Source organism: Poecilia reticulata, chromosome 7, assembly GCF_904066995.2.
Source record: "Poecilia reticulata chromosome 7, P_reticulata-male-v2, whole genome shotgun sequence".
NCBI lineage: Eukaryota > Metazoa > Chordata > Actinopteri > Cyprinodontiformes > Poeciliidae > Poecilia > Poecilia reticulata.
The window spans coordinates 21869081-21885394 of record NC_088836.1 but is presented as its reverse complement, the minus strand read 5'-3'; the positions used below and the strand labels follow the sequence as shown (position 1 = coordinate 21885394).

At 40.5% G+C, this 16314-nt stretch overlaps 1 protein-coding gene across 4 annotated transcripts in view; it reads right to left on the bottom strand.

The window, feature by feature from the left end:
• The window catches only part of plxnd1 (plexin D1), a 104115-nt gene that overhangs the window by 72174 nt on the left and 15627 nt on the right, over positions 1–16314 (bottom strand). For all 4 annotated transcript variants that reach the window (XM_008414045.3, XM_017305700.2, XM_008414048.3 and 1 more), the window contains exons 5-7: positions 9485–9614; positions 5345–5510; positions 5059–5167 (exon numbers count right to left, since the gene is read on the bottom strand). In XM_008414045.3, the coding sequence (XP_008412267.1) occupies positions 5059–5167; positions 5345–5510; positions 9485–9614 (405 nt within the window). The remainder of the gene's footprint in view (positions 1–5058; positions 5168–5344; positions 5511–9484; positions 9615–16314) is intronic.

The window sequence follows — 16314 nt, the reverse complement described above, 5'->3', positions numbered from 1 at the left end:
GCGGAGGGTGTAAGAGGATGTGTAACTGTCTTTGTGTGTGTGTGTTCTGATTAAAACCAGACGGACTCCTCCAGGCTGTTATCAGCTGCACTTTTCCCTGACTCCCTTTCTGTCCTACTAAAACACCTAAAAACCTCACCACCCACCCACATTTACATGCAGACTGTTTGCATACACACCACACTCTCTCTCTGCTCGACTGAAAGCTGACAGCAAACACCCTGTGAAACTGCTCACCCCTGGTCGTAATGACCACTCGCGTACACACTCGCACTAAATACACACACTCTCAGGGTCCCTCCGTGGACACAGCGGTTAAACACACATCCTCAATCACACCTCTGTCAGAGAGAAACACATCCAGAAGAAAGCCTCACTCTCAGGGAGGGGAGTGCAAGTTAACCAACAGACACATGAGCGAGGAGAGGAAAAAAGAAAGAGAACTGAGGTGTGAAAAAAAGTGAAATGAAAAGAAAGTAAAGGATGGAACATAAATAGAGTAAGTTTGGGGCAGAGAGAGAAGTGAATGTTTAGTGTTTGTCCTAGGCTGCAGAGCGACGCTGGAATGCCGCGGTCTGCTTGTCATTAACACTTTACCCAGTGATCACTTTAACCGTGTTCAGGGAGAGCTGTATAAACAGCGCTCACTCTCTCAGACAAACACACGCATGCAAACTGGTTTGGCACCATTATATCATAAATGAACTTTACCGTGTGACTCTCAGAAGTGTAAATACTATCTGTTTTCTTCGTTTTTAACACATTCCTCCTGATTCGTTACGTTTGGAACAGCTAGCGGGCTCGTTCAGCCAAATATATTGTATGAAACCTTTCTTCATTATTACACTTCTGTTAATTTTCTGGACTCAACAAAGGAGGAAAAAAAAATCTACACAATGAAAAATATTGGACAACATTCAGTCAGTGGAGGCCAAAATATTCTGAATTCCTGGCAACAGACATGAGATCCAAACTTTCCAAATAAATAACCTGCGACCATGTTAGGATATAGATAAATTAAAACTGCAACTGTGTTGATTTTCAAGCGCTTACACATTGGCTGTTCTGCAAAAACGGCTTGGTGTGAAATTTTCTCAATCTTTTCACTATTTTCTTATAAAATCTACATTAGTCCTACAGATACATTACATTTGTGATTTTTTCACAATTACTTCTTTGTACTGATGCAACTCAGTAAATGAATGAAATAATTAATTTCAATAATTCAGTTAAAAGCCAGATTTAGCTGAAGCAAGTTTCCAATTGTAGTTGAGAGATAATAATAGGGTTAAATCAAAAACACACATATATCCTACCACTGTACAAAGTCAAAAATACAACACAAACAGTACCAAATTACAAACCTGTTTTATAATCACTAATGTCAAGCTTACAGTTTTTTTATTATTATCTTTATTTTAAGCATATGTATGCATAGTATATGGAGTAATTACAGACAGAGAGCTAAATAATTGATAAATAATAAATAATTGATATTTGTGACATAGTTTAGGTCTACGAAGTTTTATTATTGCAATTTGTAGCTACTGTAAAACTTAACTTCATCACATAAGATGAATATAAAGATTATTTTATAATGTTATGTGACGAATATGTTATGTAAAAACGGCTAAAAAGAAGGGACATTACAGAGGAATAAAGAGAGATCACATAGAGCTCTGTCCATGACCATCAATAGAAAGTCAAGTGAAAGGAAAAGCTGAAGCAGAAAGAGGTGCAAAGGCTTCATGAAGATGGAGATTTTATTTCTAGAAAGACTTTGTATCTACTTGGATGACCTACTACAGGACGTTCAGGCAAAAGTACCACTGAGTAAGAACTGATTGTATTTACTGTACAATACGATAATATTTTGGTAGACAGATATTTTCTGAATAAAAAGCATTTCTCATTATTTGGATTGCATGGGACGCACAGCGGTGCAGTTGGTAGCACTGTTGCATTGCAGCAAGAAGGTAGTGGCTTTTAGTCCCAGCTGGGGTCTTTCATGGAGTTTATATGTGCATGCATGGATTCTCTCCAGGTACTGCAGCTTCCTTTCACAGTCCAAAAACACAACCATTAGGCTGACTGGTCTCTATATTGTCTTTTCGCGTGAGTGATTGTTTGTACTGTGCTGCTATGTGATGCACTGGCCACCGGTCCAAGATGCACCCTGCCTCTTGCCCAATGGCTCCTGGAGAAAAGCACCAGTCTCCCCTGCAAAGATCTAGACAGTGGATGGATTCTGATTTTTATAAAAATCTGAATTTTAGGTTTTCATTAGATATAGTCCATAGTCATCAAAATTCACAGAAATAAACACTGGAAACGTATCGCCCTACTTGCAAAACAATTTATAATACACGACTTTCACTATAGTTTAATCACTACAATGACTCTTTTCTGTGGCATTCTGACTTATTCAAATGAATCAAAGCAATATTTGTATTTAAAGATCACAAGTAATGACATTATACGTGCATTCTGAAACCAATTTTGTTCATACCAAAGGAGTTTGTACTGAGCTAGCAAATAATCATGTTGTCGATTAACTTTATTACTGAAACAAAATTAGCTTTATAAAAGCGCATAATTTCTTTCAAAGTGTGCAGAATAAAAAGTCTAATGCCTTTGGTTCTAAAAGCATTTAATGCCCGACATTACTTAAATGAAACATAATAGCCTCAGTTAGCATAAAACAGAGGAGGATCTGTGCTTTAAAACCAAAGAAAATGCTTTCTTCAGAAGAATGGGTTTTTCTTTCTCATCCTTCAAGACTTTGATTTATCTATTAGTAGAGTGATGGCGCTTTTCATAAAAAAAGAGCTCTTTTATGTGGTTTCATTGGGTCTAAGTGTGTAACAAAACGCACTGTTTAAAAAAAAAAACAGCATGAAGTGAATGAGATCAGATAGAGCCCAGCAGTTCTGAACCTCTCTGCGTAATGCTCTTCCTGTGCGAACGGCACTTTGCTCATTATCACCTCCGACAAACCGCCGTCTAATTTCACACTCCTGGACCCCGCCACATATTGGGTGCAGTCTCACACACGTACACCTGCAGCCGCTGTGTTCACACCTCGAAACTACTTTCAAAAAGTGAACAAAGGGAGGGGGACACCAAAATGCTTTTTTGGGGGGGGAGTGGAGGGGGGTAGATTTCTGTGAATCTGTCAAACACACTCAATGCACATGGATGAGGCTCTCGGGATCAGATAGAGAAGATCCTGCAACATGGTCCAACATGCAGGAGGATGCCAGCTGGAATGCCTCCACATTTTGAGGAAAAACCCCGCCGCTGTGACAAGGACATCCAAGTCAAAGTCTTTAAGAAAAACAAACACGGGTGTGATCAACCAAACATACATATCTAATTTCCTTTGGCTTAACATTTACAGAATATTAATCCCGCATTTGATCCCGCACTGAGGAAACCTTGAGCAAACCAAACACCACAATAAGCCCTGGGAGAGGACATGTTGGCTGTGTTTACCCAGCATGGCCTAAATAAAATGCATTTGATGAGGAGACGAGGGACGTGGAAGAAGAAGAACAAACACAGAATTGAGGCTTTGCTTTGTCTTTATTGTCCAGCTGTGTGTGCAGATCTGAAACGGCACTGAGGGAAAGGCTTGATATTTCAGTTCAGGTTTTCTGTTTGGAGACTGCTACAAGAGCAGTTTGTTGGTGTTTAGTCTCCGTTAGGAGGGATTGTTTTGGGGGATTTATTATAAGCCTTGTCGTTAAAACGTGGGAAAGTGGAGAGAATATAATCAGATCAAGTAATTCAATAAAAGCCACAGGCAGAGAGAATAAATAGTCTATTGGAAATGAATGTTCTACCCAATAAATAGCGCAAAGTATTTACTAATAAAGTGACAGTTACATTCAATAGGTTGTCTTGCGATGTGGTTTACATATTTATTCGGATTTGTGTCCTTTCAGAAAACACAGATCAGAGCCACAGCTTTGTGCAAAACTTTTAAACCAAGGAAGGGCCTTCTTAAGGTAGTGCTGGCCCTGTTCTTCAAACTTTCATAAGTTTTCATTTCTTATGTCTTTGTTTACTCATCTTGGCAGATGTTAAAGTATAAAACTATTGTAGAAGAATTGTGACAAGAGACTTTAGGCTAAGATAGAAATCCAGCTTCAACCAGAACAATGATCCTAAACACACAACCAGAGCTGAAATGAAATGTTTTAGATTGAAAAACATTCACTTTTTTAGTTTTATTTTATTTTAATTAACCTTCATCTAACCAGGTGAATTATTAAGAACACATTTTTAATTACAATAATGATCTGGCAGGGAAGGATGGTCCAGTTAAAGTCCAGAGCAATGTCTCATCCTTACATTCTCAAATATTACAAGTTTTCTGCTCTTTAGGAACTACCTTATCTTAAACTATTATAGTATTTACTACTTTTCAAAGATTAAACTAAAAATCGGGAAAAAATTTTGTATTTCTAACAAGATGCTGGTAACTAAGTGCCAAGAGATTCAATTTAAAGTTTTATATGAATGTTTCAGGTGAGTTAACAAGAAAAACAAACCGAACTCATTCCTCTAAAAAAAAAAAAAAAAACTAGTGGAAATAAGAGAAAAGCAGCCAGTTAAAAAAAAAACAAAAAAAACTTTAAAGCTGTCAGTGCGGTGACAGCAGAGAATCATCAATTTACATCTCAGACCCAAAATTCTCATTTGGATGAAACGCTAACTAGTAATTTAAGATGTTAAACTGAACATCAGGTAGTTGGAGCTTTTTTTAAAAGTGTCTCAAATGGAGAAGTGTGAAACCCACCAGTGTCGTCGTTGACAGCATGCTATCGCTATGTGCTGTTCATGTGAAAACCTTAATTATACTTTTAATTAAAAACTAGAAGGGAGATCTTGTTATACTAGAATCTGAGGAAAAAAGTAGAAAGATGTCAAAAGAAAAGAAAAATTATCGACGAAAGAAAAAATAATGTGTATTAAGAGCTGTGACACAGAATCATCAAATATTTGCCAAGAATCATAAACTCTTGAGATTGTGACGTGAAATGTTTGACTTACGACGTCTTTGGGTGTATTTGTCCGGTTCTCTCGCAGTCGTAGATGATGAAGCTCCCAGAAACAACAGACGTGCCATTCACCTTTATCGCCACCAAAACAGTGAGGTGATCTGCAGAAACAAAGGCCGCATGTGTCAAGCTCTGCAACATTTGGAGATGGTATCGCTCTCATGAAGCAAAATAGACGGCACCAGACTCAGACCCTTTGAGATGAGAGCGGAAATTACATTTGTTCTATGCTAAAAAAGAAAAAAAAAAAGAATGTGCCTGACAAATGGATGGCTCACCTGTGCCAGGGGGTATTGGTTGGTAGTTTTCTGGTGGAAGGAGGGGGCAGGTCTGGATCTGGAGACCGTAGACCGTGGCAGCAGTGGAAACCCCGGGCTTGTACTCACACTCTACCTTCGAGCCAATCAGATCGGGAATGCTGCCGTTTATTAGGATGCCAACAGCCTGCAGCGAAAGAAAAAAATAAAATAAACAAACAAAAAAATAACAGATATAGGAGCAGAAACATAAATAGCTGCTCATGTTGATCAAAATTAATTAGATTTTTAATTTGCCGTGCCCGCAAATGTGTGTTCTGGTTGAGTTTATGCGCACAAGCTCGACGAGAGAGGGCGGAGGATGTTGGCGCCACTTCAAGATTGCTCAGGAGATCAGGCAGAAAAAGAGAAAAACTACCATGTGATGGAGAAACAGATGGTAGAGTGCTAGAATCACATCTAAATCTGCAGAAAGTGATGAAGTATGACAGATGTATAATGAGAAACATAACACCTCGCTGACATGTCTGAATTTTAGTTAAATGAATTTAATGTGAGGGGGAAAAAAGAAAAACACGTGGATGAGGGTGGAAGTTTAGAGAGAGGATCTTGGACTGGAGGAAAACAAATCAGCGTCTCAGCAGGTAGGAGTTGAGGTGGTCAGCGGCTTGTGCTGACATGTCTCAAAAATCTGCCCCATTGTTTGCTGGAATCGTTCATTTCCCCCCGCTCGGGCCCTGACTTCCTGCCTCCTGCTTCCTGTTTGCGGAGACAACCTTGAGCTGGGCTTCCTGCCGTTGAATCAGCCGTTTGGTGAAGCAATTATGGCCCACGGAAGACCGACCGCCCCCCAACAAGCAAATATTCACAATTAATGAAGCAATTAATGACCTGTCGTCTCCGCCTTCCATCAAATTACGCTCTGTAATTAGAGGTCAAATATATTCCAAGTGGCAGAGATCAGTGATCTAATCACGGCATTGTTATCTCCCTGTAACACGATGCACTGATGAGAAGGGATTATTGAAAACAACAGTTTGCATGTCAGACCACTCAGGGAATCTTTGAACCCAGATATATTATCCTGCCAAGAATGATTAAATCAGACTGGCGCTGTTAAAGAAGCCCAGCAATGCCACCAAAGAACAAACACCAACCCGAATTAAGGAAATGGTAAAAATCTGCATTATTGAGGGGATTATTTATAACAAATGCATGACAATGATGGAAAGTCTGAAAATTTGCTCAGACCACAAAACTGCCAAGCAACAACCCAGGACCCAAAAACAAGTCAAACCAAGACAAATTTATTGCTATTGCACATTTCAGCAAGTTTTAAGTGCTTTACACCATAAGCACATAACGCAGAACCAATTAAAAAACGAGAAACAAATCTTTAAAATCGTCAAGAATAATCATCAAATATATTAATCAAGTTTCTGTTCTTATTAATCAAATGCAACTCTAAACAGGTGGGTTTTTGGTGTTGGTGTAGGTTTAGTGTGTTTCAGGGTCGGTGTCTCTGGATCTTTGCGGTTTTCTGGAAATTTATTCCAAAATAGTGGGGCATAAAAACTGCATGCTGCGTCTCCATGTTTGGTTCTGATTCTGGGAATGTAGAGTAGACCAGAAGAACCAGAAGACCTGAGTGGTCCAGAAGGTTGATGCGCTGACAACGGGTCTTTAATCTGCTTTGGTGCTAGTTTATAAACTGTTAAAGTGTATTCTTAGAGCCACAGGAAGCCAGTGGAAGCACTTTTAAAACTGCGCTGATGTTCTCCATTTTCCTAGTTTTAGTGAGAACATGAGCAGCAGCGTTCTGGATCAGCTGCAGCTGAGTGACTTTTTAGGCAGACATGTGAAGACATTATTGTTTAGTAATCAATGCAACTAAACATAAATGCATGGATGAGCTTCTCAAGATCTTGCATTGACATTAGTTCTTTAATCCTAGAAATGTTCTTCAATTAATATAAGGCCAAGTTTGCAATTGTTTGTATGCGTCTCTGAATGTTCAGGTCTACAACTACACCCAGATTTTGAGCCTGATTACAAGTTTCTAGCTGTAGTAATTCTTTATTGTTCCTTTGTAGGTCCAAAGATAAAACACCAAATACTTCTAAGTTCAACGGAAGTTTGCACCAGTCTGGACAAAGATGTTTTGTGATAAGATGATACGATAAGACCTTGCTCATAATGACAAGAAAAATGTTTGGAGGAGTCAAGATGTGGCTTTGAAGAGTAAGAACACCATAGCCACTGCCAGGCATGTTGGTGGTTGTGTCATCCTGAGGGGTTACATTGTACAAAGTGGGTGGAATAACATCCACTTCAGCACTTTGACAATGTGTGTCCAAAACGGAAAAAATGTCTGCCATATCAAACCCTATTGGAAATTTAAGGATGAGACTTAAAAGGATAGTATTTGCTTAGTAACCAACTAAATTACATGAACTCCAAAAGAGTGGTCAAACACCCAGCCAGAACTATGCAAGAGGCTTGTTCATGAATACAACAAACATGTGATTGGAGTATAGTTTGCTTACCAACATTAGCCGGGCTGCATGTATAATTTTGACCCTGAGTAATTTAGAGAAAAATTAACATTATATTCAATCTTGTGCATCCAGATCTTTATTAAATTATCGAACATGTTTGCTGTATAGCCATTAAACCCTGAAAAGAAAATGTATCATTAAAACCCCCACATATGGCATTCTTGCCCAGTGATGAGTTTAGAGTATATATTAATTTCTTACTGTAACTCTATGTTCCCAACGGAGCACTTGGCTTTTAAACGGCAGGGTCTTTTTCAATTATCAGGCTCCTCTCCTGTGGAACCAGATGCCTGTGTTTGTTTATGAGGCAGACCCCCTGTTTACTTTTAAGATTAGGCATAACACTTTCCTTTTTTGATAGAGATGATAGTTAGATAGTTTATCTTGATCTATCTCTGTAGTTATGGTCTTCCGCTGCTTTTTCTACCCATAGACAGACTTTATCCCAGTGCCTCTTTGCATGTCTTTATCTCATTCAGTCTCAAGTCCCAGCTGAACCAGGCAGATAGCTGTTTAGACTAAATCTGGTTCTGATAGAAGTTTCATCCACATCAGGAAAAACGTCTCTATTGGCTGCCACCACCACGTTTTACAGTAGGTGTGACCTCCTTTAATGATGCACAGACCTTTTTTTAAATAACAAACATACCTGGTTTAATCAGACCACAGCATATCCTCATGCTGGGTCTAGTGCAGTGGTCTTAAACTGTTCTCTTTGAGAATCAGTGTCCTTCAACTTTTAGATGTGTCCCTTGTCCTACACACTTGAATTAAATCGCTAACTGCCTCCGTGGCATGCAGTCAGGCTCTACAGACCTCTGCTAATTAGCTAATATTGGCGCCAGGTGGACTGAAGCTGAGAGACATTTAAAAGTTATCAGACACCAGACCTTGATGACTGCAGTTTGAGACCACTGGTTCAATGGTTTCATGAGGGGAAAAAGCTTTTGTCTAGAAACCCGACATCTCAGTCCAGATTTATTGGACGTATCAGGATAGCTGGACTTCATTTTGGGTCAGATTACTTACAATCCAAACCACCTTCAATTGTAAGATGTTACAAAACAATGTTAGGAAAGTGCAAAATTTCCATACTGCACGCAATCTTCATTTCAGGGTTGCATCTTTAATCACTCAGTGAGTGAAAGACCTGAGAGGGGAAAACAGATATTTTAATTCACATTTGGCTTGTTTGTTTAGCAGCTGTGCGCCACTTATTTCCGCACAAAGAGCTCCCATGTGATTCAGTGCAGCAAAGTGCATTTAGACTGAGGTGCTATCAGAGCGGTGACCGTGAACAAAGGCAGTACTGCTGTAAATCAGAAAGCTAAACAAGCAGATGAATGTCAGCTTTACTAAAAAGGAGAAGGTGGCATTAAAAGAAGGGGGGGGAAGGGGAGCTGCAGCATCAAACGGCAGAGGTCCGATCGTATCTGCCGAGTTATAATAATAGGGCGGGCAACGACAGAGGTGGTGTCAGATTATAAATGTGTGTGGGAAAAATCTGCTTTAAATACAGTGACCCCATTACTGCCATTCCTTGCAGCTTATGACAAGGTGATGGCAATAGCAGGGGGGGAGAGAGAGAGAGAGATAACAGTACCTCGATTTTTGCAGAGATGCTGATCTCTGGGGGGGTCAGGGTGATGGAGGGACACTGCTTGGGGCCTTCACCCAGCGTGATCCAGGAGCGAGGCAGCAACCCTCGGGCACACTCGTTCTGGATGGTGCATCTAGATAGAAAGTGGCAAAATATGATTCGCATGCATATTGCCTTATCACATCACATCTCACTACGAATTGCAAAGGTTTTCCCACTTACTGAGCTTCATCACATTTTGTCACAGTGCAAACACAAACCTCAATGTTATCGTAATAGGATTTCTTTCTGATACAGTCCAATACATTCTGCAGCACAGTCACAAAGTTTTAGGAAAACAATGTTTGGTGTGCTGCAGTTTTGTGAACAGTTTTGCATTCGTATTCTTCAAAACTGACTCAGTATTTGTAGATCTGTGGTTTTCCTCTTTGGCCTCGACCAGATTGGCACATCCGGTGACTGAAACTTGTTCTTTTTTGCGAGATAACTCATCCTCAGTTAGATTGAGATCTGTGACCAAAAATGTTCAAGTCCTGCCGCAGACTTTCATTTGAATTATGATCTAACAACACGGAACAACTGTAATGTGTTCCAACAAATCCTGAATATGGTTTAATTGAATTATAGATCTGGTTGTATCATTCTGGTTGTTGTCTTGATGGAAATAAGTCCACAACCCCAAACTGAAGTCTTACAGTCTTTAGCATGTTGTCTCTGAGGAATTACCTTCATTTAACCTTCCCTCAACTCCAACCAGCTCCTCTGCCTCCACAGCATGATGCTGACACCAACAATTGTTACTGTTCAAATGTTGGGTTCAAGGCAACTTGCAGTATTAGTTTTCCATAACACACAATGTTTAGACTTTCGGCCAAAGAGTTACATTTTAGTCTGAACCAACCACCATGCATGTTTTAGGACTTAAAAGAATGAGTGTTTAAAAGGGTTCTGCAACCCTGAGTATCATCCTGACAAGATAACACTGTGATTTCAATTGGTTGTGCTGATACAGAGACACATCTAAAACATGCAGGACAGGGGGGCCCTGAGGACTAATCTCTATGAGGGATCCGAAGCTCGTGATAATCTTTTGCAATCTTAAACCTGGCTTTGAACATCTTCACAGCCTTCTCCCTGACCCGTCTGCGAGGTTCCTTGGTCTTCATGATGCTATTTGTCCACTAATGTTGTCATAGTCTCAGTTATTTTAGATTTGTCTATCAGTTAAATAACTACACTCTCTGGTTTTAGCATCACAAAGTGTGAAAAAGTTTAAGGCGTTTGATTAATTCTGCAAAGCACCGAGGCAACATGGCTACATAGGCTTTAAAGTCCCATTTGACGCTATGATCACATATAATAACCGCTTGTCATCGCTGCATCTTGTAATCGAGAGTTGTGCATGTGTGAACGCAGAGCTTTAAGGTCAAAATTTCAACCTTTGCGAGGAAAGCACGAACTTTTCAGTTTCCATTTCATTCCAGAACTTGTCAAAGTCTCACCGTTGGGTTTCACGGTCTGCTTCCCGCAGATTTATGAGGTGCTCTGGTCTCCTAATGTCACATTCAGACCTCGGCTGTCAGTTTGCCTGGCTCGGCACAGGAGACCACTTGACTCTAGGTCACACGCATTGCTATGGTAACCCATCCGGCAGGCGGCAAGATCAGGAACCAGTCGCAGATATCAGAATAGCAAAAACTACCAGACTGGGACTTAATCTGCATGAAGCAACAGTGCATCCATGAATCTGCATGCTTGTTTCAGGGACACATTTAAAGCTGCTCGTCTGTGAAATAACGAATTCCTGGTACAGGAAAAATTGTGAAAGGCCATTCGACAAGCAACATGGCCTCACACTTTGACTTGTGTTTCACTAATGAACTTCAATGTTGGCACAAAGTTCAGTTCATCTGTAGCTCTGGCTGGAAGGACAAAGTGACCTTTCAGTCAGAGCTACAGAAGAATCTAAAGAGGGGCCCATTTGGTGTCCTCCTCACATGTCCCATTATGAGCTTGGTACATCCCACTTTCCTTTCACACTTTGGTGGTTGTTTTAAAGTAAAGTGTGTGGCCATGTGCCTGCAAGTGTGAGGATTTGTGTTCGAGGAAAGTAGACATCCAAAATCTCAGTCCCACTGGCACTTAGGGACCTGGAGGGTCTGTGAGGTCAGCTACTGAGCTAAAAATAAAAATGATGGCTCTGGAAGCAATGTGAAAAAAAAAGAAAAGATACCCAGACACAAACAAACTCATAAACTCTGAACGCATTCTCAACAGTCCCCACTGAAGGGGATTTTGTTGACCCTCACAATGCACACAGGATGATAATTACCACTTGCTTTGGAATTTAGTAAAGCTGCTAAGATGATGACTAAGTTTAAGAGGGCAGACATCAGTGAGAGGACAAAAAATATTTTGATAACTCCAAAACTGATTGGCACAGTCTTGGACTTTTGCAATAAATCAGCCATATTATCTTACAACAACTTTAATGAAATGTTTATGTGAGCTGTGCCAAAGCTGTGCCTTCATGGTTATTAAAGGCTTAGCTGCACAAAGGTAGGAATACAAGCAATTGCAATATTATTTTAGTATATTGTAGTGATTATATTGGTTGAAATTACTTTTAACTCATTTAATTTACCCACATTGTGATGTTTTAAATACCTACCATGACTTAACCCCTGTATAAGCATCAAAGGCCATCTAACTGTCAAAAGCTATTACTGATGCATCATATGGGAATGCATGGCAATACAAACATCATCCTTAACCAAATGTTGCATCCGACCTGTCCTTTAAAATCAGGATATTGTGCAAACTGATGTTAAATTAGATGCTGCTTATTATGCAGTTTTATGAAAAGCATTGCATTTTCTCTTATCTTGAGCCACATGCCTGCTTATAGGATAGATTACTATAAAGTCAGCAGTGAATGCAGCAGCTCACTCTCACCATGGTCAGGATGCTGTGATGATACCAAGGCAGTCTTCCTTGGCCAAACAGTCAAAAATGCATATATTTTATTAATGAAAGCAACTGATGAGTAGAGAAGAGAAAAAAGGCTTTTTGTCTTCACTGCTCAACCTTTGAATTTCTATCCCCCCACCCATCTTTATTTTCAATAAAAATTTCAACTCCTAAAAGGATTTTTCTCGAGCCATCCCAAGATTAACTTGGTCCCTATCTTGCCTAAAATTTTTTTTAAAAGTCTTAGTCTTACGAGATATATTTCTTCCATATGTCAGTATGTAACTCAAAGTATTTAGGTCGCTGGATATGATGAAGGCGACTTGATGTAGTTCCAACCAAGCACCAGAAAGGGAATGAAAGTGTTTTGATTCTGGAATATTTGTTAGCACCATATGGGCTGATCGTAGTATTTCTGAAAATGCTGCTCTTCAGTGAGATTTTCATGCAGAATCATCTCTTTGGTTTGCAGAGGATGGATGAAAAAATAGCTAAACCGTCCAGTGAGAGGCAGTTGCGGTAAAGAAATATGGCTCTGTGATGTCAGAGGTCATGGTCAGACTGGTTCAAGACGATAGATAGAAAGGCAACCGCAGCTCAAATGACCACTCCTAAAAACCAAGCTATGCTGAATACCATCACTGACCTTGCAAAAGTGAGACATTTTGAAATTTGGTGTAAGAAACCAAAGAGCATAGATCCAAATGCATTATTATTAAGAAAAAAATGTATCATTAGATGCTGTTTACGAGATCATCCTCCATGAAAAAAACTTTTACCACCTGTCTCTTTAATATCCCCTTTCTGAAAAATACCCGCTCGCACTAGTCTGCCAGTTGATCAAGAAATGTGAACTCTTGCTGACTGGTCCCCTGCAGGAATCCTACAAATGATCCTACAAATGATCCTGAAATCCTACATTATGATATACTGTAACTAAGTACGGTGGGGGGAGGGGGGAAGCTGTGAAAGTATGGTTATTTTCCTCCTTCCAGTCTAAAGAGACAGGCTTTAAATCGCAGCGCCTTCCAGGGGTTGGGTACATTCAGTTCAAATCAAACAGAGAGGAAGACTACCATGCTCGCTCCTACTTACACCTACTGCTAATTTAGAATCAGCAATAAACTGAATGTGACTGTTTTTGGAAGTGGAAAGAAGCCATAAAAAAACCCACAAAGGCTCAGGCAGAACATGCATACTCCACACAGAAAGTCCCTAAGCCAACCGTCAGTTTTCTCACTGTGACAGCGCTAACCACTATGACAGCGTTCCTTGCTTTCAGCCCGGAAGAATATATTTAGTTCGTGCAGTAATGTCTAGATTTTATCTTTTAAGTGCTGAATGCGTCCTAATTGGACGAAACTGAAGCAAGCATCCAGGAAATGTTATTTTACATCTCAAAAGGAAAGGAGCATCAACAAACGGCAAGAAAAAAGAAAAGAAACTCTCTCATTTCATTATCTTGAATTCATTCGTAAAATCTACTAACACCTTGCTAATTCAAACAGCAATTTGCTATGCTGCACTGTGGAGGAATTAAGTCAAATAATTTCACTTTCCTCTGAAGCACAAATACAGACAGCATTGAATTTACACAAACTCTGCGCCACTTTAAAAGATGTTCAAAACAACTCCTCGAAACAACAACAGTCATCTTATCCTTCAAATCTAACCAGCTTCCCTATCTTTGCAGTAGTAGCCTTCCCACAGCAAAGTACTACCACCACCATACATGTGCGCTTTCACACTTGTGGAGTTCTTCAGATCTCCGCGGAGGTGTCGCACAGAGAAGTTTCACTCTAAGATCTGGTTTCAAAAAGTGTCGGTGTGAGAGACTGCCATCATCGGCGACAGGTTCACGAGGCAAACCTGTTGCGGCTTTACTGAAGAGTGGTGCAAACGGGGCAGCAGTTACTTTTTCACCACCGATAGCATTCCCTCAGCATGATGCCAACACCACTATGCTTCACAGTGCAAGAAGGTCAAGAAGTTCATTGTTCGATTCATCTGACTAGACCACTTGCTTCCACCATCTTCTTGTTTCTTGTAGTTTGCACGCCGCAAACTGCAAACCTTACAGCATTATTTAAACAATAGCTTTCTCTAAGCCACACTTCCATAAAGGCCAGATTTGTGAAGTGCACTACTAATAGCTGTCCTACTGTTAGGAGAGGAAAACAACAAACTCACTCATAGTGTTTTTATTTTTTTCTTTCCTAAAATGCCTGCTAATTCAAACAGCAATTTTCTCAAACACTGCACTGTGAAGAAATTAATTCAAAGCACTTCACTTTCTTTTGAAACACTAATACGCACGGCGATGAAAATACAATTCTGACATGCAAACACTCGTCCTCTCCCTCTCCACGCTCTGCCAGACTTTAAAAGCTTTTCCAAAAAAGCTCCTTTAAAATAAACAGAGTCAACATTTTCAGCTAAAATATGACCTGTGAAAACTCATCACCCCCCAGAGTGTCTGAAGAGGTGGGAAGCCGGTGAAGCTGTTAAACAGCAGCAGAACATATGAGCTTCTGAAGTGCTCACGCCAACACAAACGAACGCTGACACACACACACACGCACACATACACTGACAGATAAGAACATGCAGATAAGCATGATAATTTGTGAATAGCAACGATGGCATGTCATGCATAATTTGATTCAAATAAAGATATTTAAGTGCTTTCTCGTGACATGTGGCAGATTAAACCAGCACCGGCATGAAAGCAGTGATCAAGGACTGGGTTTTATCTCCGCCAGAGAAACCGGCTCTCTTTTTCTGACAACAATGCCACCTCACACAAGCGAACAGACATGTTTTCGTGCTCCCTCCACATCGCGGATGTGCCGAGAGACGTCAGAGCCGTGCATATAATCAAACTGGCCCCCAAAGGGACAGTGGCGGCTTCACAGATTGCGAAATCTAGTAGTTTGGCTTTTCCTCCTCTGCTCCCAGTGTCTGCTGTTGTATCAGACAGTGAGGTGATGAAGGAGATCATCCACCCCCACGCCACATCGCCCAGGCCTCGAAACCACAAAGCCAGCCCAGCGGCCGGCGGGCCTGGCCAAACAGTGCATCAAACACACAAACACTCATGACATCAGCTCCCTGGCCTCTGAGAGCCAGAGAGAGACGCGCACTCACGCTGACACTTGCACGCAGGCTTACACACTTTGACATTTCCTTGTAAAAAGAACCAGTGTGCTCGCTCCCTCCCACTACCATCATCACAATCAACGCTCCTTTGTAGAGGGATAGGAAAGGGGACAGGGGCACAGGGGGAGGAGAAGACGAGAACTAGGGAGACAGGGTGGCAGGCAGAGAGATAGATGGCTAAAATTCTCAAAGCTACTGGAGAATAGAAGGGCGAGGAATGAAAAAAAAATAGAAAGCGGAGGACAGGGAGGGTCGTTAGAGTAAAAAATGCAGTAGAGTGAGAAAGAAAGTGGAATAAAAACAACATATAGATAAATAGAGAGAGGAGACAGGGAGATAACAATGAGCAATGCCGGGTTTTAGTTGACTGAAGCCCTGGGCAAGTCCCTACTTCTGCTCACCACATCCCTTCTCATCTTTTCTTTTGTGGTTTTAATATTCTAGTGTCGGTCCTGATACTTTTTTAAAGTCTGTGTGTTGCTATTAATGTGTGTATGGTCTGAGTAGCTCATAAGTCTTCATATCATGAGTGACACCACATTCAGATGAAGCTCTTTGCATTTTTTTCCCCCCCAATGTTTAAAGATGAACAAAACACCTAGAAAGGAAATGTCAATGTTCTGGTGAAATGAGTCAACAAGTAGCTCGCAGCATCAGTTTCATGTTCATTGTCAAGTGTCTGGCATTCCAAGATGAGTCAGTCT